The 27,354-nt window shown below is 42.2% G+C and overlaps 1 protein-coding gene across 1 annotated transcript in view; it reads right to left on the bottom strand.

The window, feature by feature from the left end:
* Positions 1 to 5,846: 5,846 nt before the first annotated feature.
* PLPPR4 (phospholipid phosphatase related 4) overlaps positions 5,847 to 27,354 on the bottom strand; it is a 538,006-nt gene continuing 516,498 nt past the window's right edge. The window contains exon 7 of the mRNA XM_069641535.1: positions 5,847 to 9,765. Within this exon, the coding sequence (XP_069497636.1) occupies positions 8,431 to 9,765 (1,335 nt within the window). The 3' untranslated portion in view covers positions 5,847 to 8,430. The remainder of the gene's footprint in view (positions 9,766 to 27,354) is intronic.

The raw sequence follows: 27,354 nt of genomic DNA, 5'->3' as shown, positions 1-27,354 counted from the left end.
GGAGTTTGACAGCACACTTCACATACTGGAAGGATTCCACGTGGGTAGTATAGAAGAACCAGAGAGTGAGTTAAAAATAGACTTTAATGAGACTGTTTAATTATTTTGTTTTCCGATAACTTCTTTGAGTTTAAGGGACAGCACAACGGTAACCAAGTTTTGCTCTAAGGTGTCACAAGTAATGTGCCAATATACCATACATGAAGAGAATACGTCATGTTCAATCGGTCCAATATACGGTTTCTCATTCCTTTAAAGTAACAGAACTTTTCAATCATACTAAAGTTGGTTCTCAGTCCCTGTGTTATGATACTGTTGGTCAGATAGAGAAGTCTGGCTTTTGTATGACATTGTAGATGTTTCATTGGGTAACACAGTTGTTTCAATTTTTCTCTCCGTCTTTCAGGTCACATCACTGTTTCCCATTTGTTTGGAGGGAGCTTCAATCAGGTTGTAACAACAGGTGGAGGAGATAGTTGCTAGAATGGGTAAGACGGAAGTGGCTGTTCAAGTCTGGGATGGCCCAAATGCAACCTTTGCAGCTTGGGGAATTTATCAGGTTGAAGTGCTATATGACTTTTTGGGGCAACTTGAAAATATAGCAGGGCTTATCACGGGGGCACAATTGACCAATACAGACACTAATATTGGTGAGCTCTAGTTAATCAGAATTATCAGCACAATAATCTGAGATGAGTTGGTTCAACTATTAAAGGAGTTGTATCGCCTGTGAAGAAGTACATGGCTACTTAAATAGTTAACTTCTGAGCATAAAGGAATATGTGCTGGACAGCAATTGGGCACACATTCTCAGCAATGACTATAGAATTCCAAAAGACTTGTGGCCCTTGAAAGACCTGTGTATATGCAGCAAACCGTGGTGTGAGAGCAGTCTGTGCACCTTGAATGAGTAAGGTCCAGTAAAAGATATATGAACACTGATTAGAAAGATCGTCCCGGCCCGTGGGCGAGCAGTACTTGGGACTGGGTCACCCAAAGGGATGGGTGACCCAGTCACCCACAGAGATGTGTGGGAGGTGCAACCTTCTGGAAAAGTCCTCCTCATTATCTGACTTCTGCCACAGAGACAATCTCTGATCTATGGTTTGGTATCAGTTCCATTTGAAGGTTATGGCCCTTACAAACACCTTCACTGCAATGTCTTAGTACGTTAGTAAGAGATCAGGTAGTACTAGTAGGTAATATAGTGTGTCAGGAAGGCTTGGTAACTGGAGTTACATTGCCTGGTAAGTTTAAGTTTTAAAGTGTGAAGCTTATAGTTTTACCCATGCAAAGATTTGAAATTGTAAGTAATTAATGAAGTTATTTATTGTACTGTGTAAGTAATTGATGATTGATGTGTGAAAAGTTCAGTTTTGTACTCAACACACAATAAATAAATAAATGCAATTGCATGGTAAGCTAGAAAGAGAACACAGGTGTAGAGTTGGTATCTGTGCCCTCCATCGATATTTATTTTGTTTTGCAGACATGAATACAGACATTTTATACTTTCTGTCCCATGGAGGAAAGGAGGTTGATAGGATTATAAATAGAGTTTCAGCAGCGATGGCCCAAGATGGTACCAAGACGGTCTGATAACTTAATAGAATTGCTACCAGAAGTGAAAATGATAGTGGATGTAAAAAAAAAGAGATTGCATGTATTAGTATTCAAAATCGTTTTCAATGAGGAGAACAGAGCCTTTGAGGTAGCTCATCATACAGCCACCTTGTGTACTCTCTACGATGTAATTTGTTCTGTTGCTCATTAATACATTTATGAACAACCTTAACTTACTGCTACTCTGTGCTGGATAGTGGTCTTTTATTTTTTACTAGGGCTAATCGTATGCTGCCACGTGTACAATTGTAAAGGAAGAGATATATTAGTTTTCAATGACTCTTCCAGACATGGTCAAAAATTGATGTATAACGGTTTGTATCTACATGGCATGGTCCAGCAAATGTGGGAAGAGAAGTTTGAATTCTTGATCGAGATGGAGATGTTGAAGTCAATCAAAATTAAATAACTGTTTCCTTTCTTTAATTACATAGTAGTCTATGAGAGCAGTAAAGGCCTCAACTTTTGGCCCAATTCCCATAAATGTTCCCCATGCAATAAAGCAAGAAAAGGGATAAAGATGGTGGTTGCACTGACGTGTAGATGGGGGAATTGTCAAAATGTGTTTTTGTTTAACAAAATAAAAAAACGATTGAATATACATATGGGAAAACAATGAGAAAGGGGGTGGCCACTGTAGGAGGGATTGGGGTGCATCCTATATGAACTGTGGCAACAATTGTCCCCACTTCTATGATATCGTGCCCCTTAACAGCCCTAGTTTTTTTTTCCTTTTTGTAGGTGTTTATCAGGTTTTCCCTTTTCCCATTGGCTAAAGCCAGTGCTTGCATGCACTGAAACTAAGGACTGTAGGTTTCGGCGCAGGTCAGAGCCCAGAAGAACAGACCAGTTTAAGCTGGACCGTACAATGGACTGTTGTCATGAAAAAGAAGTTGTCACAAGGGTGGAGGATCTGCGCCCCTCGTCAGATGCGGCAAGACCAGATGCACTCCATCCAGGAGGGTTCCTCACCTTCTTCCAGGTTAGGCTCCTCCCAAAGTGCATCAGTTAACATCACTCCCATGCATGGACATTGAAGTAGGACTTATGAGACAGATGAATAGGTCCATTATTTAGCAGAAGGCATGATACACAGGATTAAAGGCCTAGAGAGAGGTTTTCTCGAACCGTTCAAGGTCAGTTGACCAAAGAACTTTAAAGGTAGCAGGCCAGGTTAGTTAGATGGGTTCCGTTATGGGCAGGTTGCTGTGTTCCTTGGCTTGCAAGCCAATTAATAAATCACTTCTGTTTGCCTTGAACCTACATTGAAGTGTGATCCTAGTTTTCACTGACACTTGTTTTTGTTTTGTTTTTCTTTTGTTTTGTTCCTGGTTTATATCCCGAATTGTTCAAACCCTCATAAACTGGATGCCAAACTGTTCTCATCTTTGTGTTACTGTACAGGCGCCTGTCTAAAACTGTGCTAATATACGTTACTTGGTTGAAAATCTCCAACTGCATAGAGACCCTAAATTTCAAATAAAAGAGCAAAGGTCAGTTGAGAAAAGATACTTCTAATTTCAAATCATGCATTTGTACATATGCTTCCAAAATCTGACAAAGGCAAATGCACAGGATTATGTATACTGAACAATACATTCCAAAAATCCACATTCGGTCCATACATTTCACAATCCAAAAGTAATAAAAAGGTTTTACATTAATAAGAATACTGTATCAATCCCAGGCAGCCCAAGTTATCGGCCCAAGCGAAGCAAGGGCGGATAATGAGAGCTCTGGACCGTTATCCCCCTGGCCAAGCCCTGCAATGGGGGATGAATACCATTAGCACCCCGGGTTCCAAAAGGGGAAACCCAGGGTGCTAAAAAAAAGAAAAGATATTTCTTCCTACACCGGGATGCCTGCAGCATCCCTCTGTAGGAAGGAAAATCCTTTTCCAAGATGGCCACCATGGAAATGGAAGGCAGGGTCCATACAGAGCCCCTCTTACCTTTCCATGACAGCCTGCAGAAGGCAAAGAGAGAACCCTATGGCCATATGACGACAAACACAATTTGTTTTCCCTTTCAAACTTATTCCACTTTCGAATAACTTTATCACATAGCCGGTCCCAGGTGGACATGGCCACTTTAATCCAATTTGTCGTCACTCATGGTCAAGGCCAGTTGCCAGATTGTCTGTGTCATGACCTTATGCCATGACCCTGACAATCAGGCCACTGCCCATGGCCACAGGCTACGCCTCAGTCACCAAAAGTATACCACTATTTTGTGTACCTACATTATGACACTTGTAAAAAATAAAACACGGGCACATTTGCAAAACCATGCTTTAAGGTCATTGCCAATGCCCCTTACATGAGTTTGCTTGAAATCCACCGATGTTTTATTTTTTCAAAAGTGTCAATATGTATGTACATACAATAGTCATATAACTTAGCCCCCACTTTATAAAACCCATTCAGACTTTACACAAACATTCAAGGTTAGGTTTATAATCTTTCTGGAAACATTTGTCCACATTCGTCAAACGGCAAACAAAGTTATAAGCCATTTAAAAATGTTGAGACCACACCTCTAATTTAGCCCCTCTTGACAATAGATCACAAAACTTTACAAAAACATTCATATCTAGATCTAAAATGTTTTTTTGCAAACTTTTTTGTAGATTCGTCAAATGGCACCACATTTATAAGCCTTACAATATTTTGGGATCCCCTTTAATTTTGCCCCAACTGACAGAATCCCACCAAACATTGCGGAACCATTCAGAATCAGGTTTAGAATAGTATTCCAAAATTACATGCAGTTCCATTGAGTGGTGCCAAAGTTATAAGCCATCCAAAAACTGCTTTTCACCAATCCTGTAATGCAGAAATAGGCATAGATGTCCCCAAACATCGGAAGTGTTCGCGAACATCACAGAACTGTACCCGAACATCCAGAATGTTTGTGGACATTCGGGGAGAAAAACACCCATTTTATGGCTTCTTACGGCCATATCCTATCCCATCCTCATCAACCCTCACCACCTCATAGATTGTTTGATAAGTTAGATAAGTGCAATGTTGTGTTTTTTAATGTTTTTACGGCGATCCACGAATCCAACATGGAGGGCGTTTCCAAAAATGTGATGCACTTCACGCTTTTCACCATCCAACCAGTGGGCACGTCCGATGTTTGCGGACATCATGTCACCCCCTAGGCCAATTGGATGGGGGTCCGCGGACCAAACAGCGAAATGAGTCCACGGACCGAACCAGATAGCACACATTTTTTTTAACTGCTTTTAGCCCCTTTTTTCTGCTCAAAATTGACTTCCCGGTTTTTTAAATAAATACATATACAGATACTTCCCATTGTACAGTTATGACATCAAAATGTATTGAGTACCCAGCTTTCCATAATTTCTCAAAACCGTACATGGTGTTATGTCACCAGTGTTATGAAGAATATTCTTACGATTTAAGGATGTCTACTTTCAGTTGTTTATCTCCCGGAGAAATCCCTTCAGTCCAATTCACTTTCCACTGTTGACCCAATTGGTTTGGTGTTGTTATGTCCTATGCAGGGGTAGATGACTCACTTGGTTATGGGTGTTATGGTAGCCAAGGTTTATTGGTTGTGTTATTTGCAAGACATACTTATTTTGGCAGATTGGTCCAACCATGGCCCATCCATATCTTTCACTGCCAGTGTATTGTGCATGCTTCATCTGTGGTTCTTACACAGCTTTCAACATGCAGGCAGACTAGGAGCCACTGTGCGATGACATAAAATACTTCTTGCTCCTAAACATGATACCAGGGTCATTATTTGATTGAAGGACATGGTGACATATATTTTTGCTCCATTAATCCAACCATGTTTATGTTTGGTATGTTTCAGCCTTGGAAAGCCCTGACATGCCTACAGACTTTTTGAAACAGGGATATGAATTAATTGCAGGCGGATCAGTGCTGAATTATTTCTGGGGCTTGGGACACGCCAAAAAAAAAGAGAGGCTTTTGGGGTTGGGACCAAACTTTATATATTAAAGACTTGGTTCTAACTGTTTTTACCACCGATTCTTCTCTGCAGTATTTTTTACTATCTGTTTTTTACTGATTTGTATGCCACCATGACTGGTGTAAATGGGCATTGCACAATGAGAAAAGTAGTTTTGTTTTGTTTTGTTGCTGCTATGCACAATTACATTACTTGCAAAATACTCACCTCTGCATAAGACATGTGAGTGCATTAAACATCAAATAACTGCCACCATTGTTTTTATTATCACTTTATTTTTGTGATGTTTAGCACAATAAACACACAATAGCTTTGATCTTCACTTATTTAACAAAATACATTTATGGCAATCTACAAATTGTTTGCTTTGAAAACATGTGCATAACGTTTTATTAAAGACAATATATTACATGTAGAATCGTATTTATAAACATTTTGTTTTCTTTATATATACCTTTTCAGTAAAGCACAGCATAATGAGGAAATAAGTGCCCCCTTTAGCAAGTAAGAAAAATTAGAACTCCAAAAAGATGCAATCTGTTCATGAAATTATTGATTACTCTCATTTAAGGAGTCATCTGCATGTAAACATAGATTCATTTAAAAAAAGTTCCCTTATCAAAATGCATGCAGATGTTGGAGTACTTATGTTCTTGCCGTATTTAAGGTATCAGAATTATATATAATACAACATAACTGGACAAGCATCCATAAAAACATTATATTTTGGCACTTTAAGTATAAAAGAATGCACTGTATCAATATGCAAAGGACAGAGTTACAGCATTATAAAAATGCTCTAGAATCTTCAATCAGAAACGAGAAGGCTTGTGTAGAAAACGAAATCAATACTGTACCTGAAATAATGCAGCAAGTCTTAAAATACTTGAAAGCAGTGGGCGGTACAATTATGTGACACTTGCTGAGTTAACGAGTTACAAGAAAAAAAAGCAAATATGCAGAATAGGAGAAAATGGCTAATTGCCAGGGGGAACGAGTATCACATCCTTCTCTTGACATCATGATCAATGCTGTATGCGAGTACCGCAAAATAGAAATACACTTTTTCTTTCCTTAAATCAACAATACTGTATTACAGCATATACCCTGTAAAAGCTACTTCAGCCTACGGTAGGGTAAAACCAAGTGTTTTACCATAGGACATCACCATTTTGCAACTATTTACAACTCCTGGAAAATCGTCAACGTTTATATCAGGGACCGTAGATGTAAATGCTTTAGTAAAACCATTTGCAATGAATGAGAATGTCTGATTGATTAAGGCTCTTGAATAGAAAATTCACAATCCTGGTGTTGTGGTTGCTTTTCTCAAAATGCGCCCAACAAACATGAACATTGTTGTCAGAGCTTGACCGATGTAAATGAAGCAAGTTTATTTTTCACTGTCTCTTGGTACATTTTTAGACCATGTCAGTTGTGTTGCAGTTGTCGTCCACTAGTTCCTCTACGCTCACTGGATACATGCTATGAGACTTGCCAACCAGAATTCGATTTGTATACCACTTTGAGAATCAGCATGTGAATTAAGTCATGCATATTTGACAGTTCATCGTTGAGCTGAAATTCAAGATTGTTATTAAATGTGTGCATGATTGAAAAATAAATCACTCCTGCACTGGAGACTTTAAAGTTATCTTAATTGTACACATCACTGTTGTTCACACATGCAGTGCCACTCTCACAGAACCTACTATGAAACAGAAGTATGTTCTAATCTTTTGTACATGACAAGGACAGCACCTCAATTTAATGATTGAAAAAAAATAAAAATACAAATGGGTCCACTACTCAAGCATTACATATTCTGTGGCCAAAGTTAGTTGTCTTCTTGAATATCAATGCATTCATGACAATGTGGCTTATGGCTGCGAACACGAATTTAGATGATCGCTATAGGTGAATTGTGAAAAATAAATAATTTTGAAACATCAGAATTGGAGAGGGAAGCTTTGCAAATAAACTGATCTTTCATGTTTCACAAGTACCTCGAAAACAATGTCAAGTTCAGCATGTGTACACATTTACCCACTTTGAAGCAACACTGTTATCTTATATCAGTTTATCGAACCATAATTAACTGAAGCATCAAGTTCATTCTACAACGATGTGTACCAATCTAGTGGTGTCAAAGTAAAAGTTGATTTCAAAGAATTAAACAACGTCCTGCAGTCTGTCATAGTGATGGGGCCACTAAAGCAACACAGTTTTGTAAATACATTTTGTCCTAATCTACATGACTGGAGGAATGACTGTTATCCTAAATAAACATGTGCAACTTATCTAAAGAATAGAAACACCAATCTGCCAAAGAGAATGTGTATATATTTCAAGAGATATGAAATATGTTTTATGTTCAGTTAGCACCTTTTTCTTTTGTATTTAGGTGATGGTGCAAGACCTGATTGTGTTAAATATTACATTGATTGATTTTTGCACCCAAAAATATTCCTGTATTTGTACGGGATCAATTATCTAGAACAAGCAATATCAAACATGTTGACACGTTCAGGAAATAAACTTCCTGTGTTCAACAAGAGTGTTTCCACTGATGCCCCTCAGAATGGTTTATCTAGTCTGAGGAAAAAGCTGCTAAATTGTTTACATTCCTTCAGATTGTTTAGGTTCTTGCCATGTGCTTTTCCTTCCTACAGGATTTGAAACCCAGAAGCTCATGCTTGCCGCATCAGCAATGTTCGAGCATGGTTTGGCTGGTCACTCATAATTTGGCACATCGAGAAAAGGTTTAAGCTCGAAAACAAAAAGAGCACAAGTGTTGTCAGCGTACACCATATTCATGGGATGCCCAGTGCACCCCACTTCATTCTTTGTAAGCTCTTGTAGGGGAGCTCCCTTTGTAGAAAATATTACGGGTACTTTCAGGGCTATTTCCCCTTTCCGGAATCAAAATGATGTTTGCCTTTCGTCTAAGTGTCGAGTCACGGCTAGAGGCAATCGACACAGTCTCAGAGCCAATTTCACTCCCCTCAACTGGAGTTACCCGGATTGTGGTAATTCCATGGGCATGCTGGTCAATATTATCTATATTGCTTCTATTTCTCTCAATTGAACCAAAGGCATCCTTCAGAGATTCACAACTTTCCGAGTCTCTGCTGAGATCATTGAGCTCGTAAGCCTGGCGCAGGGCACTTTTTTCATGTGCTTTCCATTTCCATGACCCACTCCCTTCTCCTTCTTGTGGCATCTGAATGACAGGTCGGTTGTTTTCTGGATGGGCCTCTACCCTAACAATACTTGTTGGTTCATGCTCTGTCAAGGTCTTATATCTGATGGAGCCAGTGCAGCTGACTGTGCTGCCCTCTGAATTCTTTATATTGCCCTGAAGCATTCCTTGTTGCTTTGACATGGCTATGACTTGCATGATCCTTGGCTGACTGTTGCTTCTACATGCAACACTCTTCTCGGCTACTTTTAACCATTTGGATCTGGCTGAGCTTGTCTTAGGGGATGTGTTTATACCTTCATGGGTTTCTTCAGGAATGTGTACCAGTTGTGAAGATCCAGGGCGTGACTGAATAGAGACACGAGGCCCACCGATAATGCCACTGCTGTTGCATCCTGGCATACTGCCCGGCTGGAGCTTTAGGTACGGGTTGCTTTGGCAGTGGTGCTCCCCATTCATACCTACTCGGACTGGTTCAGAGCTTGATCTCATATCCATAACCCGCTGCGGAGAAAGGCCTAATTCAGTCTCTATCACTTGAAGGGATAGCTTGCGACTTTCATTCTTACTCTTCCACTGAGACAGAAGTTGCTTTGAGCGTGCAGAATCCATCGATGCATGTATGCTTGCATTTCTTCTCGCTGACTCCTCCACTGCGGGAGTGTGCACCCTTGGTAGGGTATTGCTAAAGGTTACCATATTTTCCTTCCCCATGGGACTCTGTGGTGTTATGATCTCTACATCAGCACTTGCTCTCTTAATGTTTGTTAGTGAACCAGTGTCTCTATGATTTCTGTGCAAAACAGTTTCTGAATGATGGGATGAAATGCCATCGCTGCTGCTATTTTTCCCTGGTAAAGCTCGACTGGCTTCTTGGCTAATGTCTGTCAACGAGCGTAATGGTTCTCTTTGCTGGACTGGTTGAGGCACATTATCTTCACTTGGTTGAAAATTTCCCACTGCATATAGTCCCTAATTTTCAAATAAAAGAGAAAAGTTCAGTTGAGAAAAGATATTTCTAATTTCAAATCATGCATTTGTACATATGCTTCCAAAACCTGACAATGACAAATGCACAGGATTATGTATACTGAAAAATACATTCCAAAAATCCACATTTGGTCCATATATTTCACAATCCAAAAGTAATAAGAAGGTTTTACATTAATAAGAATACTGTATCAATCCCAGGCAGCCCAAGTTATCGGCCCAAGCGAAGCGAGGGCGGATAATGAGGGCTCTAGACCGTTATCCCCTTGTGCCAGCCCCTGCAATGGGGGATGAAGACCATTAGCACTCTGGGTTCCCAAAGCGGTAACCCGGGGTGCTAAAAAAAAAAAGACTTTTCTTCCTAGCAGGATGCCTACAGCATACTGCTGTAGGAAGGAAAATCATTTTCCAAGATGGGCACCATGGAAAGGGAAGGTGGGGTTCCACACAGAGCCCCTCTTCCTTTTCCATGACAGCCTGCAGAAGGCAAAGAGAGAACCCTATGACCATATGACCACGAGCACAATTTGTTTTCCCTTTCAAACTTATCCCACTTTTGAATAACTTTACCACATAGCTGGTCCCAGGTGGACATGACTACTTTAATCCCATTTGTCATCGCTCATGGTCATGGCCAGTATGCAGATTGTCTGGGTCATGACCTTATGCCATGACCCTGACAATCAGGCCACTGCCCATGGCCACACGCTACGCCTCTGTCACCAAAAGTATGTCACTATTTTTTGTACCTACATTATGACACTTGTCAAAAAATTAAACGCAGGCACATTTGCAAAACCATGCTTTAAGGTCCTTGCCAATGCCCCTTACATGAGTTTGCTGGAAATCCGCACATGTTTTATTTTTTCAAAAGTGTCAAAATGTACATACATACACTAGTCATATGTCTTAGCCCCCACTTGACAAACCCATTCAGACTTCACACAAACATTCAAGGTTAGGTCTAAAATCGTTCTGGAAACATTTGTCAAACAGCAACAAAGTTATAAGCCATTTAAAAATGTTGAGACCCCACCTCTAATTTACCACCTCTTGACAAAATCCCACCAAACTTAACAAAAACATTTATATTTAGATCTAAAATGCTTTTGAAAACTTGTGTGTAGATTTGTCAAATGGCACCACATTTATAAGCCTTTCCAATATTTCGGGACCCCTTCTTTAATTTTGTCCCCTTTTGACAGAATACCACCATTCGGAATCAGGTTTAGAATAGTATTTGAAAATGTCATGCAGTTTCATTGAGTGGCGCCAAAGTTATAAAACATCCAAAAACTGCTTTTCAACAACCCTCTAATGCAGAAATAGACATAGATGTCCCTGAACATCTGAAGTGTTCGCGAACATCACAGGACTGTAACCGAACATGCGGACTGTTCGCGGTCTTTCGGGGTGAAAAACACCCATTTTATGGCTTTTTACAGCCATATACCGTCCCATCCTCATCACCCCTCACCACCCCAAAGATTGTTTGATAGGTTTGACAAGTGCAATGTTGTGTTTTTTAATGTTTTTACCGCGATCCGCGAATCCAACATGGCAGGCGTTTCCAGAAATCTGATGCACTTCACGTTTTTGACCATCCAATCAGTGGGCGCGTCTGAAGGGAGTCCGCGGACCGAACCAGATATCACACATTTTTTTTAAAACTTCTTTTAGCCGCTTTTTAAAGAAAACTACTGGACGGATTTACACCAAATTTACAAAAGCACACTTTCAGGATCAAGCCGCCGCTTGTGCCATAAATTTGGTGAAAATTCGTCCAGCGATTTAGGCTGTAGGCGTGAGCAAAGAAAAAGGTTCCATTGCGTCTATGGAACAAATACAAAATGTGCGATCCACTATAACTTTGACCCCTCTTGACAAAACCTCACCAAACTTACCAAAACAATTCAGAGCGGGCCAGATACCTTTTTGCAAAGTTTGGAAAGGTTTTGTCCAGGGGGTGCGAGGTTATAAGCCTCCCAAAGAATTCTCTTCCTATGAGTTGAGCAACATAACCATAATTACACGGCCGCTAGCACAGGCTGTGTAAAAAAAAAACAAATATATATATATAAATGTATTAAGTGCTTATGGTCGAAGGAACAACTTTTTACACTAAACATTTACAAAAACTATACAAAATCGTATAAAAACACAAAACCAACATATTCCACACCAAAAGGATATAAATAATTTTGACTTTAAAATAAGATATACAAATAACCTAGGTTAACAATTACACATTCATGGGGGAGCTACATCCAGCATTTGTTTTGCCCACAGCCAGATGTAATAGGCGGACGATGTCACCATCAGCAATTATGCACCATAACTAAGCCCCAGAACTGAGCAGACTGATCATGCTGAAATTTAAAATAGCCTTTCTCATAATTAGGTCTAAGAACAGTGCATTACGTTACTTCAACTACTGATTTTTTGTCAGACATCGGATACATTGAAAAAGTATATGCCATGGGATGCTTTGCTAAGGTACCAATGCAAACTTCACTGATGGAGCCCAATTGGGTACCCTGAGTGTTTTAGCGCAACAGCCCACTTTACGGCGAGAGTTAGGCATGAATGTGAAGTGAGTGGTTGCATATCTAATTGTAAGTGACACCAACTTCTTTTGATTTTTTCAATAAAAATAACCTGTTTTTGTACAATTAGTGTTAACACAGATGTTGCCATTTCTGGAAAAACCCAGTGTTTCTATTAACAACCAATGTACTTTTCTCCGATTTATCAACTCAGGGACGAAAACTGTCAGAGTTTAGGGGTTATGCATTGCATAAAGGCTAACTAACTTTTGGTGAAGAACGTGTAACGACAGAATTCGATTATAGGTTTCAGTGTTTGGAATATTTTTGGTTTTCTGATTGTGTATGCACAAGTGAAATGACTGTGCCTTAGGCACACCGTTCAGCCACTGAGTGACTTGTAAATGCCATTCCCAGTAACACTCATGCCAATTCATTCTCATTTTTAATTACTCGTTTTCTAAAATAAATATATATCAATGTGGACTTGGAGTGTGCAGTCCTGATTGCTTGAGCACAATTATTTTGTGAGAGTGCATGTTACGCATAATAGACTTAAATGTGTGTGTTGTTCAGCCTCCTATGCCTTTGTGAGAGTGTATACAACTTAAATTAGCTGTAAAAATTGCTTTAAGAAATCATGCATTGTAGCCTAATTTTCAGTGTTAAATCTGAATTATGATTGTATTTATATCGTGTGCTCACTTCGTTTTGTAGAAAAATGTCTGCTGTTATATACTCAAAACTTGAAACCTACATACATGATTACAATACAGACAAATGTATCCACACCATTTAGGTGTTATTTCTGTGAACAAATGCATTCTTACAATGGGCCTCATTACGACCCTGGCGCTAAGTGTTTAACGGCGCCGTAAAAGGCTGCGGCGCCTTTAACCACTTAGCGCCTTACTACGAGGTCCCTTTGAGGGACCCGACCTGAACGGCTGGTCTGGACCAGCCATTAAAGTAGGGACCCGCAAAGGGACCTCGCAGGCAATTACGGTACCGCAATTTGCGGTACCGTAATTGCCGCCTTCCCCATTCCCATTGAGCCCTATGGGGCAAAAATGGGGAAATACCGCCCCGCCAACCTTGGAATGGGGCGGTATTTCCCCATTTCACCATGGCGGACTCGTTACAACACCGGCACCAACCATGGTGCTAATAGCGCCATGGTTTTGCGCCGGTGTTGTAATGAGGGCCAATGTATTTTTGCCCGAGGGGACTATTTGCCATAGAGCTAACAGGGAAGAGTATCAGAACTAAGTCAGACATTGCCCTGGTGTACAAAAACATTGGGCATCATTACGAGTTTGCCGTTCCGGTAAATATGGTACAGGTAAGCTTGGCAGTACTGGCAAACTACGAGTTCTGCTTGCGGGTGCCATTGTGATAGCCAGGTCTGACCTGGCGGGCGTACCGGCACCCGCGAGCAGAGCATTCCGCATGCACGGCACCAATCACGAATGGTGCAGGTGCATCCGGCTTCCCCAATCCCATTGAGTCCTATGGGGCTCAAATGTGAATGAGGAAGAATATTTTCCGGCGCTCAGGAATGGGCAATTCCCGGGTCCACCGGGGTTGTAATACACCAAAATTGTAATGAGGCCCATTGAATACATTTGTTTTTACACTATGGCAGTTGTTACCCTATTGGTAAAACTGTGCAATATTTCAGTTGCACCAGTGTCAAGCCTTTGTAATACGGCCCCAGTTGAAAGAGTTATAGGACACAATGGGCCTCATTACGGGTCCGGTGGTAACCCTACCGGTGCTACCTGTAATAATTTACCGCACTTGACTTCTCAGTGTCACCGGGCTATTACAAGTCCGGCGACAGGAAAGTCAGGTGCCAGTACATTTGTTAATCCCCATAGAGTCTTATGGGACTTTATGGGAGTGTGGACATGGGACAAAAGTGCCGTTGCTCCTGTGACAAGTCTGCGTACCGTGGCCACTGTGCCCGACAGGGTCAGACCTGTCAGGCACAGCGGCTCCGTCAGGCAGACTTGACGTTTGCCGGTCCAGAAAGAAATGTGTCAGTGAGTTTACCACTTTGATTCCGGACCGGCAAACCTGTAATGAGGCCCACTGAATAGTAACTACCGTAGGACATGGCAATTATGCTTTTCACTAGCCTCTACAAATAAATAATTGTTCTTGCCTGCACACTTGTCTCAGGACATTGGCTTAAGGGCAGGCATCACTCAGAACAGTAGGCCTGAGCTTGGATGTTCTAGGTGGACTACTAAGTACTACCACGAGAAGGGCTGATTATTGGGCCAGCAAAGCAGGGCAGATCCAAGGGCTCCATTTCGTGTTTCTATTAAAATGAGTAACTCCAATGGAGGGCAGCACAATAGTCAGTTGCGGAAACATTGGTGACAGCTTTCTTTGGGGGCGTTGGCCCACAGAAGCTGTTGCAATCAATCATGTACTGCTTTCTTCAAGGATCACCTTATTCATACCCCAAAAGGTACACCCTGCACCGGAGAAGCCACACAGCTGATTTTTGTAGGCGACAACTACCCATGACATTCTATCACCCTATACCACCCCACATCTCCTGACACCACTGTTACATTCCCCCCACTAACTGTAATGTAAATATTACTCTTGGTGCATTCTTTGTGACATGACTAGCCTTTCTCAAAAGGTAACGCAGAGTTACTCCTAGAGACCTCTTTGGGAGTCAGACCCATAGCTGCTCTATGGGTCAGGAACTTGTGCTAACGTTTATTATGCATAATATATATGATGAAGCAAGGAGGGCTGACATCCTCTCAGGGAAAAATGTGGCAAGCGTATGAAAGCTATTTTTATGACAGCTTAAAATTTCAAAGCGTTGTGAGGGTCTTAAAAAGTAAAAATAGTTCAGTACTAAGACATCTAGTTTTAAGAACACTTCTGTTCTGGAGCGCTTCTTTTCTGATATTGCTGTGAGCACCTGGAACCAGCTCCAGTGATTGCTTGGAAATCCTCAATGGTGTTGCCTTTTAAGAAATCTTTGCAGATCTTACTAAGGTTGTCACAGCATTCCACAGTAATACATTACTATTGTTTTCCCTTCACTGCTTATCAAGACAGGCTTTGGGAGCCTGTGCATTGTTGAAGTTGATTATGTTTGATATCTTTGTATTGCAGTCTTCTTTCATTTTAACCAACTTTTATGCTTTTAACGTTGAACCTGCGGGTCCTGTTTTTTTATAAAGTGATGTGTTGCATTATATTATGCCTTTTTCGTGCTATAGAAAGTTTTTATTAATTACATATAAATACATCTAACTACTTTCGATTCTCATAAATAATGGCCTCCTTCAGAGATACAGTAGACGCCCTGAGGCTACAAGCTAGAATATATAGAACTGTGAATGTCACACCATTTACAATGGTTACAATTTCAAGTGAGGTTTTAACAATATGTCCTAGATCCGATGGATTGGCCAAAGCTGGTTGATAGGTGGTGATGAAGCATCGGCCATCCAGCCCCTGCCCGTAGATGTATAGTTTGCTTGGGACAGTGCAGGTGCTGCTGTCAGCACCATTGGTATTTATTCTGCTTCCCAAGAGTCAGAACAGAAATGCTGGCAGACAGTAGAAGGCAGAAAGAATGGTACAATACCAGTAGGAGAAGGTTTAAGTCTATGTAAAGTGCTGGTACTTTCAGTTCCCCTATGCGTCTGCCATTAGAAAGTAGGACAAACAAACCATATAATGGATTTATTCATTCATTAGAAGACAGAAAAACCTCACAGACAGGATAGATGTTCATTTTTACATTCATCTGACACCCTCGTGCACTACATCCTGGCTACCCCTTGAATTGGGGACTCTGTCTGTACCAACACAGCCGCCTCCACCCCCATTCTTCTTCTTTTTCTGCACTTATCAGACTTACCCAGTCTGCTGCCTTAAACACAGAACTTGCCACTTGCTGGCTGCACTACCACTGTTTATTGCCTCCATTTTCTATTTATTTTGATTTATTACTATTTATCTGCTCTCTTCTGCTCTGCAATTTCCACTCTCCCCCTTACATGCACTTTTTCCCTTTTCCCTTTCCCATGCACTTGCGCGTTCTCAATGTCACTGGCCTAGTAAGATCGTTGTTGTGTAGTGTTCTCCCCTGTCCCCCTCCCTTGCCTAGTCGCACTCTAAACCACTTGTGTACGAGCGCGATACAAATAAAATATCATATCATATATATCTTGTTCAGAATAGGTTCACAACAATCTCTTATGTGGTTCGAAAAAGAGTACTGCTAAGTGTGTACATTTCCTATCGAGAGGATCTAAATGTTGTGTTTTCTGTAACATAATAGAGAAGCAAATGTATTATGCTTACCGCACAATGCTATTGTTCAGACCCTATATTTTAATAGATTGTTCATTATGGTCATATGTCACATTTCAAAGGCCTTGCCTCAGAGACGGTGTTCACTGCTGATGCTACATGAATGCTAGATGTACCCTGTGCCTTCCTTTCTATGCTTTTTAGGTGCAGGGTCCTATGGGTCCATCAAGTGAAGAACGTATTTGTCTTCCCCAATGTCATATTAAGATCATAACAGATAGACTGGACGATACACCAATTCTAAATATCCAGCACATCTAGCTATTAAAGATAATATTGAGATTACCTTCACCAGAGTACTGTTAAATTGTTAAAAAAATACTGCGCTCCCTGAACCAGTCCCGACTAACCCATGTACAGAACCGACAACTGATGGCAGCTTCTAATAACGGGGAGAAGCCTAACATCAAGGAGCATTGCTAGTCAGTTTTCAGGTAGCCATCATATTTGGCTAGAATTCAGATGTCAATGAATGTTCTTGGTCATCATCCCTAGCTTCTCTCTAGAGTTAGGCTCATCACTGTATAGCAGAGGTGTGCAACATTTGGCCCTCTAGATATTTTTACTACAACACCCATCAGCCTCGGCCAGCATAGTGAGTTGTGAGGAATTAGGGGAGTTGTGGTCCAACATAGCTGGAAAGCTGCAGGTGGTAGTATTGGGTGATTTACAGGGCATCTTTAGAGTATAATGTGTCTCTGTATATAGAGATGTGCACCTTATAATGTTTTAATTAAAGTCTTTAGGTGGTAAGGATAAAGTACATATGTTCATATTAGTAATGTGAATAGGAAATACTTTAATTTCTTTCTTGAAAGATCTTCCTGCTGGGATGTTAAATTTTAATCTTGGCTGACCACCTTTCATTCCTTCTGACCTAAAATGTATATCCTGATGCCATCCGCATTCTGCCAGGAAGAATGGTAGCCATCTTGAGCAATTTAACTTCAAGGCAGTCACACGACACACTGCCCCCCGTAGGGCCCGATTCATGGAGTTTTTTGCACAGTTCAAAGTGACTTTGCATTGCTGAAAAGTGACTTTGCACTGTCAAAACAAGCCCTGATCCATGGAACTGTACAAAGAGTATTTTTGCAGATAACTCCTTCTAACACCTCTCACTGTTATGGCCCTCTATTAATCCACTGGTTCCCTCAAGTTCTTCTTTCCACATCTGAACCTTTGCTCTGAGTAACTTCCCTCCTATATGACCACATTATCTTCTCCCTCCATGAAGAGCCTGATGACTCTGGGGGACTCTCTTGATGTTATCTTTATCTTTTCTCTGCTTTCCTTCACTGATTTCTCTATTGACTTTTCTCCTTCATTCCTCTACACCTTTGCTCCTTTTTCAATGACCATGAGGCAATTAGAGCAGATCTTGCTCCATACTTTGTTGATGTGCAGACCGCTTTCTCTCCTTTATGCATGCATTGTTGATTGACCACGTTGTTTCCTGATTTTCATCATGCCTTTCTGACTCCCTTTGACCAACACTACCCTGGATACACAGTCACACCTTTCCAAACTGGTCCTCAGCCTTGGATCACCTCTGACTTCCAGACCCCCAAAACAGACATGCATTGTGACATATGATGCTGTTACTAGCTGTCAAAATGTTCTCTTGCTGCCTTCACCTATGCACTGGACTCTGTCAAATTCCCTTACTTCAATAACATAATCTCCCCACTTTCCAATCACAGTCACAAATGTGCAGCTTCCCTCCAATGTTTCCTCACACCTCCCAAGCCAGTCCAATTGCCTTCTCATTCTCTGCTAATGTCTTTTCTCATTACATTTCCTTGAAACTCTCTGGAATTCATGACACTCCCACATCCTACCTCTTTCCACCTCATTGACACTTCTTCTGCCCACCACCTTATCCCATCCCTTCTAATTTCAACTACTTCTGCCCTACCTCTCTTACAGAATTATCATCCACCCATTTGCTCATCAGACTGTCAAAAATATAGACCCAGTCATCTGCCAATAGCTTCCTATGCTCTGTAACATCTCTTTCTTTGCTGAACTCTTCCCTTTCCCTTCTCCTTCAAGTATTCAAATGTCCTACTTCTTTTGACGAAACCCTCTGCTAACTTAAATTTTTCCAGGAAACTATTGCCCATCTCATTCCCAATTATTCAATGCTCCTCAAGTGGGTGGTCTTCAATCGGATCGCTATATAAAGCCTCCTACCTGCAAAATCACTTCTTTAAATTCTCATGGGATTTTCAAACCTCTTCTTTTCACCCCTATGCCTCTGCCAGCAGAAGACATAGCTGGTCTTTTGTCTTCCCTATAAAAATGGTTCTGAGGACACTCAAATCTTGTTATCCTTTCCATCATTCACCTCAGCCATTTCAGAATGGATCAACAACTCTTCCATTGCAATCTGCCACCGGATGGCCTTCTTCTGCATAAGATTTAACACTTTAAACATTGAATTCTTCTTTCTACCATCTTACAGCACCTTCTATAACCTCCCCTCTGCTATCTCCTTCCCAGATGACCTTATTTCTCCTACATACTCCTGAACCTCTTAGCTACCCCTTGCTCCTACCTACTCCTTGACCTTTCTCTTTGCTCCTTCCTCCCCCTAGTTAAAGTCCTCAACTAAGCTAAGATCTTTCCCCCTACTCCCTTTTCAAGTTGCTACTCCTAGTCTAAAAAGCAATAAATGGCCTTATTTCTCAATACTTGTCGGACTATATCTCTGGCTACTCACCATCTTGTTGCTTCCACCCCTCCTCTCCTTTCCGATCTTTCTCTCTATTTGCCCAACGCCATTGGAACCTGCTGCCCATCACAGTGAAAATTAGCCTGTTTGTTGATCTATTTAAAGATAGGCTTACGTTTCATGTACTTCCCAGAGATGGAGCTTCCACTGGCCTCTCTCCACACTCCCTCACTTACTCCATGACTCCCCCCCAGCGCCATGCAATAATGCAAATGTGCACATTACTCCTCTTTTTAAGTATGTGCCATCCCCTCACCCCATTTAATGTTTCCATTGTGGTTTACCCTGTTTCTTACATTCGTTTTTGTTTTGTTTTATTCCCATGCCTACGTTCCACTTTTTCACACACTCATAAACTGGTTCACCACTTTCTCTCATCTTTGTGCTATGATACAGACACCCTTTTGCGAAAGTCTCATGCCATTAGTAAATGTGTTTGTGTACGTTATTTCTGATTGAAAGTGGCAACCCTGTCCTTCAAATAAATACAAAATATAAACACTTCAACTCATTATTTTCAGAAATGGTTATGTGAGTAAATGATTACAAACTTTGACTTTGTAAGGTGCAGTGGGGTAATACAGTGGATTAAAAACAAAATCTAATGTTAACTCATAAGATAATTTAACATTTCAGAAATACCTGATCAGTTCTACAATACAACGTGCACTGCTGATGGGTGGCAGATATACATATGACACACATATTCATTTTACAAGAATTACTGAATTTAATTGTGAAGAAATCTAAAGCTAGAAACCTGAGAGATGACAGTTTCATACAACTATAGTTGGCATAGAATGAGATGACTTGTTCAACTCGATTGTTTTTAGAAGTTTTAGAAGACGGTTGGCTACTCAGTCCTGTGGATTCTGCTCACGGATTTGTTCAAGTTTTTGTTGAGGTTTTTCACATAGAGCCACGTATGACCTCCCCTTGCGCCAGAGGGAAATCCAACCTGCCAAAAGGTCAAAAAAATGCAGAGTTGGGGTAAGATAGGGAGAGGGAGAACAAACTGGTAGTTATGATGACTACAATAACAGCCGACAGGCCTGAAATTAAAACTACCATCCAAGAGTTGATGGAGAAAAGGGGCAATGTTGTCAAATTCACCCATTTTCTGGAAGAACAAATATCCAAAGGGGAGGACATGGATCTCTCAGAGCAGAAGCATTTCTCGTGGCAAAATAGACTATGCATGTGTGGAGCACCGGAATGGGTAGAGAAAGACATTTGATTGAATTTCTGCAAATAACATTTCCCAAGCTCCTGCAGCTCCTCTTGGAGAAAACCACTGAAATTATAAAGATGTATGGGGCCCTCTTCCCAAAACCATTCTAAGGAGAAAGGCCAAGGCAGCTTATTTTGAAATGTCTTCACTATCATGTAAAAGAGATGTTATTGAAAAGAAACAGAGAAATGCAAATCATGGGGTGTGGGGTGGATAGGTAACCTTAAAATTAGGTTATTTGCAGATTTCATACTTTTTAGACTTCAGAAAGGATATTATGGACATGAGATAACTCTTTCAAAAGTCCTTAGTACATGGTGTACTTGCAGTATTCAAACTAGTATCAAGGGCGGCCACTCATGCCTTTCTGGTCAGGCAGAAGTGAAGGAATTTCTATGTGGATTAGAAATGGAGCACATGGAGCGCCTGCCTGGATTCTTTAAAAGACCACATAACAATCCTACCTCTGGACTAGAAGAAAGATCTCCATTAAATCTAGCTGTGTTGGGATTTATGAAATATGGCATTTTATTATTATTTATAGCTGTCTATTTTACCACTATGTATTGTGATTCCCTTGAATCACATTAAACAATGGATTGGAGTAAGTTTCATCTGTGATACTAATCCTCACACCCATTTCATTTGTCTCGCAGTACAGCTTTGCATACAAAATAGCAGACACTGTGAATGTTCCTTGTAGTTTTAATGGGCCTTCTGATTTGACTGCAATTGGCATCACACTTCCAGTCTTTCACTGGGCCCACTCAACTGGTGTACGTGAATAGCAGGAGGTATGGGGTCTGATGTCAGAGCATTGGGAGAGCCCACATCATCGCCACCAAGAATACATCACACCGCAGGTGCTGCCTAGAGCCTTGGTGGTAGACCGCAAAGCAGGAGAGGGGGGATACAAGCCAGCCAATACAGAGAACACCGTACAGCACATGGAATCCCTGCTGATGGCCATGCAAAACTGCATCCCACACATGTGGGTCTCTGAGCCTTACATCCAGGAGGAACTCACCAATGGCATGGATTCTGCACCATGCCATGACTGACATCTATGCCAAGCCGGCCTTCATCAACAAAGTGCAGATGGAGGACCAAACAGCTGACCTGGACCTCATGCTCTGGTAGGGTTAAGAAAATCTCCCTGGGCCTTGTTAATATGTACTCTCCAGATATACATTTTAACTGCTGATAGCCTGCACTACTGTTTCTATGTATGTTGTCGCTTATATGGAGTTTGAACATACTTTATGTGTGGATTTGGGTGAAGGTAAGGGGTGAAAAGGATGAAATATCATTGTGAAATACTGATGGGATCAGTGGGTGGGGAAGAAAGGTTAGGTTCTGAGGCACATATGATACTGTCTTGAACAAGGAAGGTAAGGAGGGATAGAAACAGTGCTTCATTTGTGCCGGTGTTTGCCGGTGGGCAACACCGCCACACTTTTTTTGGGCCCGGCACATTGCGCACAACGTTTAAGCATTATCCAATTGAAGTGAGTCAACAAACAAAACTTTGTTGACTCATTTCTTTTGAATAATTGATGTCGTGCTGAGCACTCGTCTGCCTGTATACAGTGCGTGTGTGCCGGGCACGCGGCCAGCGGCGGCAGGGCGGGTGCTTGCGTCAGCCACCGCCGGGCCTCCCCACCCCTTCCCTACTTGCAGGGCCCCTTCTCCCACTGCTACCGCCTGGGAGGCCAGGGCCGGAGCGCAAGACTTTTCAGAACCCCAGCAGCAGCGCCAGCGCGAGGCCCTCCGAGGAGACTAAGCGCCCCCGACCTGCCACCATGTTGTGGAGAGCCAATCAGGCTCTGACGAGGAAGTTCTCCACCGCCACGGTGGGTCCCGCGGCTGCCTGGATTGGCTGTTGTGCAACGGCACGTGTACATGTGCACAGCACATGCGCCAGGCCTGCTGCCAGTGCTCCCGTGTACTGGTGCATGCAACCAGGCTGCTGCCTATGAGTATATGTGCCCTTTCAGCTGCCAGTGCTCCCATGTACTGGTGCACGCACCCAGACTGCTACATATAGGCATATGTGCAGTTAGCAGAGATGCCATGCACAGGTAAACACACACTGACAGATGTCAATGCTGATGTGTCCTTGGGCACACATCCTGGCTGTTGTCAGTACTCCTGAGCACAAGCACACACACCCCAACAGCAGTTAGTGCCACTCCACATATGCACATACACCCTGGCTGCACTGTCAGTGCTTCTGAGTACAGGTACAAGCACCCTGCCTGCTATCAGTGCTACTGTGTACACGCACTCTGATTTCTGTATGGAGGCACATGTGCATGGGCTGCTCTATTAAGACACGTGCAGCCTGTGGTGGCTGTATACAACTACATTCTCACTGACTTTTCCCTGGCACATACACTCTGACTGCTAACAATGCTTCTGTGTACAGGACATGAACCCTGATATCTGGCAGAGTGTCTCCTGATGCTTACTGCTACCAGTGCTGCTGTGTTGAGGCACATGCACTTTAGCAGTGATGCTTTATTAAGGACCATGCACTCCGACTGCTAACAGTGATGCTTTATTCAGGCACATGCTTTATTCATTTATTACATACACTCTGACTGTTGTGCAGTGCTGTTGTTTAGCTCCTTGATTAGTGTCGGTGCTGCTGTACAGGTGCATGCCCCTTCACTGCTGCCTGTGCAGCTGGGTACATGTACATGTACACTGACTGCAGTGTATCTATGTATATACACCTTGAACATGGGTCAGGACATATCATATGCATACTGTCTGCTGCCGTTGTTGTGTAAAGGCCAGATTAGTACACAGACCCAGCACCTGCAGTCCAGCTGCGGACAGGGCATGGCATGGCAGGCGCATACACCCTGGCTCGTATGAAGAGAGGCCTGTTACTGCTGTCAGCCAGCAGCGCTGCTATATGGCTATGTATGTGCACTGGTGCTGTCGGCAGTGCTTAGCGTGTCCTATTCCAATGACTGAATTGTGTTTTGATGTCTTAATAGTATGTTGGCCTTTTTATAATGTCAACCTCTGAAGCATGAAAGATTGAGCTCCCTTCAGAGGCAGGTATTCAAACCTGTGACACACACACATACACACCTCACCCCTTGGCCCCCTCCTCCTCCTCAGCAGATGCATTAGTTCACCGAGCTATCTCATCAGCTCAAGCTATAGCGATTATTACCATCCAGTCATTGTATTTCAAGCACAGAGAAATGGCTTGGCCTGGATCAGCATGGCAGGGTTAGTGTAATGCAAGCAGCGGTGCGCAGGCACAGTGAGGAAGGAATTGCAGTGCTTGCAAAACACACTTTCCCAGGGCTTTCTGCCTCTGAGAATTATTAGTAGCAGGGCATGGGGGCAGGGGCGGGGCGGGTGGTTGTAGAGTGGGGCCGAGGATAACCATCCATTCCAGTGTATTATGGCCTCATTACGAGTTTCCCAATAATAAGTTGGCAATCTCAAGGTGATAGAAAGCAAATGAATCCTGGGGGCACGGGATAGATGGCGTGCTATGAGACTTGTGGCAGTAATACCATAGTTGAAGTGGTGTGTTGGTGGTGCAGATGCTAAAGTTGCGGCTGCACAATTTCTTGAGGTTGTTATGGTGGTGGCACTGGCACTACAGGTGTCGTGGTGGTGGTGGTACCAGCATTGCAGATGTGGGGTGAGGGAGGGGAGTGCAGATATGCTTAAAACTACAGGTTTGTGGCTGGTTACTATCACAGGTGCCCAGCTGGATGGCACTACAGAAGTTGGGATTTAGTGCTGCACAGAGTGGGGTTGTGGGCTCTTCACATGTAGGTTGGATATGGTGCTACTGCAGCGGGGTAGTAGTGCCCTGGAACATATTTGGGGGCATTGTTGATATTTCATGTGTTGGTACTGACCATGTTGTGCCCAGTTTGCGGTGGCCGCACTGCATATGTTGTGGATACGGCAAATCTAGGTCTAGCACTGAACTGGCCCGGGCCGCCCGCATGGCGGGCAGCGCCGGCCAGCCCCGGGTCGGCATTATGGAGCCAAGATTCTTTGGGCCCTGGCACTTATTTTTTTACAAATTAAGCACTGGATAGAAAGACTAGGGCCACTCTATGTAGAGTGTAGAGAGGATGGGTTAGATTTATAGAGACCATAGTGTAGCTTGGTTGGTGGGTGTCACCCTCCGATGTTATTATTTTTAGACACTATTTCTGAATGTACCTATGGTAATGGAGTAAGCAAAGACCTCTTGTGGTTTGTACATGATGTGTTTCCCCTTAGCCTTTGAACGTGTATGTGTGTTTGTCTGTGCCGTCCACCAGCACAACAGTGTGTGCATGTCTGGAGACCTTAAAGGGTAATAGGTTAACATAAGCTGCAGAGTCACTGGGCCTTGTTCAATGAAAGCCCTCAGGTAAGCCAGAGCATGGGCAGATAAGAGTTCAAGATAAATATACAATATTGAAGTCAATTGTAGCTACTGTTGATTAACAGAATGCAAATGGGGTAAATTGCTTGATGAGAAACAAGTTTCTGCCACACTTTCACCAATTTAGGCCTGATAAAACACTACTAGAGAAGAAACAGCATTTAAAAGCAGATAAACATTATATTTTAAATAATAAATACTGTGTCAAATTCTGCTGTTGCTTTAAACCCAAATCTAGAGTAGTTGCTACTTTAGTTAAACAAGGCTTAAGGTTTAGGAGGGCTGCGTTGTGAACGATGGGGAGGAGATATGCTCCATACTACTTGCCTACATAAATGGTACGATTTATATATTGGTTATGGTTATGCATATAACGTGGTGTCGGGGTAATGTTCTGATGCGCTGTCACTGGTACTTCCCACCCTGTACTGTCCAAATGTGATTCAAGAAGGAGGTTTCAACCTGGTACTTAAAAAGAGTTCAAACGGTTAAGAGATGGGCATTACTGTCAAGTTGGTGGCACCCTCAGGCTGAAGAAATTGTTAGACACTTTTAATTTGTGAACTGTGTGGTGCTGGCATTGCCATCATATCTAAGACCAACCTAGACTTAAGATTAGCCACTGTGCCCACACTCTCCTCCTGTGAACTACTCAGAGCCAAATTACCTGTCTCGAAAACATGCACCATAACGGTCCACCAAATTTATAGATCACCAGGGCCCCGTGGCTCATTTGAGGAGGACATGTCGCTACTACTCTCAGATAAGACTAAAACATCTTTGCAAATACTAATACTAGGAGATTTCAATCTAGAATATAACAACCTCAATGATCAGCAAGCATTAACAAGAGCTAACACCCTCACGGAACATGGCTTTAACCAAAAACTTACCCAGCCTACCCATGACAAAGGGAGGGCTTTAGACTGGGAAGTTGAGCTAAACATATCTTAATTTAGCTAGAGCCCTCCTCTTGTCCAAACTGGATTATTGTAATGGACTGTATCTAGGTGCTAGAAAGTTTGTTCTGAATAAACTACAAATCATGCAAAATAACGCACTCAGGACAGCTTTGAGCATCCCAAGGAGAGAACGCATCTCAGAAATTAGAAGACTGTACAAGTAGCTGTCCATCAAGAATAAGATTCAGCTGAAAACCATGTCTCTCACATTCAAAATCTTGAATCATGCTGCACCACCCTGCCTAACTGGGAAATTCACCATCAGATCATCTACACGGGTCACTAGGTCCACCAATACCTCCAGTCTGGTAGTAAGTACTAGGCTACAAATGAAAACAGTCAGGGGGGGGGGTAGATTCCCAGTTATGGTTGCCCAGCTATGGAATACACTCCCACCCTCCCTCAAGCTGACCAAGCCCTTCGCCAACTTCAGGAGAAAATCGATCACTTGGCTAACAATGGACCAACCAAGATAACAGGAGTCCAATACTTCCGGGGCCTCCCATTGTACACTAACTCCTTGCCACCTTCTACACCTTCACAATGCTCAATGCTCTCTGCCTTTATCCCACGCTTTTTACTCATTGTTCCTAGCTAAGTGTTCTTATAGTACTCATTCTGCAACCGGTGTCTTATGTACACTACTGCTACTTGTAATCTACCCGTTCTTAAATGTACCTTCCTGTATTATGCAATGTTTGACTTGCTTACCTGTAACACTGTAATCCTGTGCTAACACGCCCAGATACCCCCGGGTTAGGTGAGCTATAGAAATGAATAAACAAAGAATCAAACAAACCTCCCTTACAAAAGGCACTACACATTTTAGTTGCCTTTGCAAGAAGTTTAATCTATAAATTGTATCTTTCTTTATTAAAAAATCTTGTTAAAACAGTGTCCAGCATGGACACCCAAGTAATCGTGATTTCTGGTGATGCCAATATGACCATATTGTTTCAATTTGGAGGTAGCCTGGACGTACAATCAGACGTTTTCCCAGCCCTTGTCCTAGGAGATACAGTGGTAGAAAAGCACATCATGAACAGCATACCATTACTTCTAGGAGATTTTGTGAGCACATCACACATGCACATACTTTGGAATGCTTTGAAAGACAATGTACGGGGTGTCTTTCTCAGCCACATGGCACAATCTGGGACATTAAGGAAAACATTGATGGACTGAGATACAACTTGAAATAATCAGAATATAGATATGCATAAACCATGGCTATAAGTGATTCGATTGCTTTGCAGAAGTTGAGATTTTTTATTCCCTATTGTTCAGACGTGGTGAAAAATCAAATTTCTTCACAAGCCAAT

This window comes from Ambystoma mexicanum, chromosome 1q, assembly GCF_040938575.1.
Source record: "Ambystoma mexicanum isolate Mex_15411 chromosome 1q, UKY_AmexF1_1, whole genome shotgun sequence".
Lineage (NCBI taxonomy): Eukaryota > Metazoa > Chordata > Amphibia > Caudata > Ambystomatidae > Ambystoma > Ambystoma mexicanum.
This window is presented reverse-complemented; position numbering and strand designations above follow the sequence as displayed.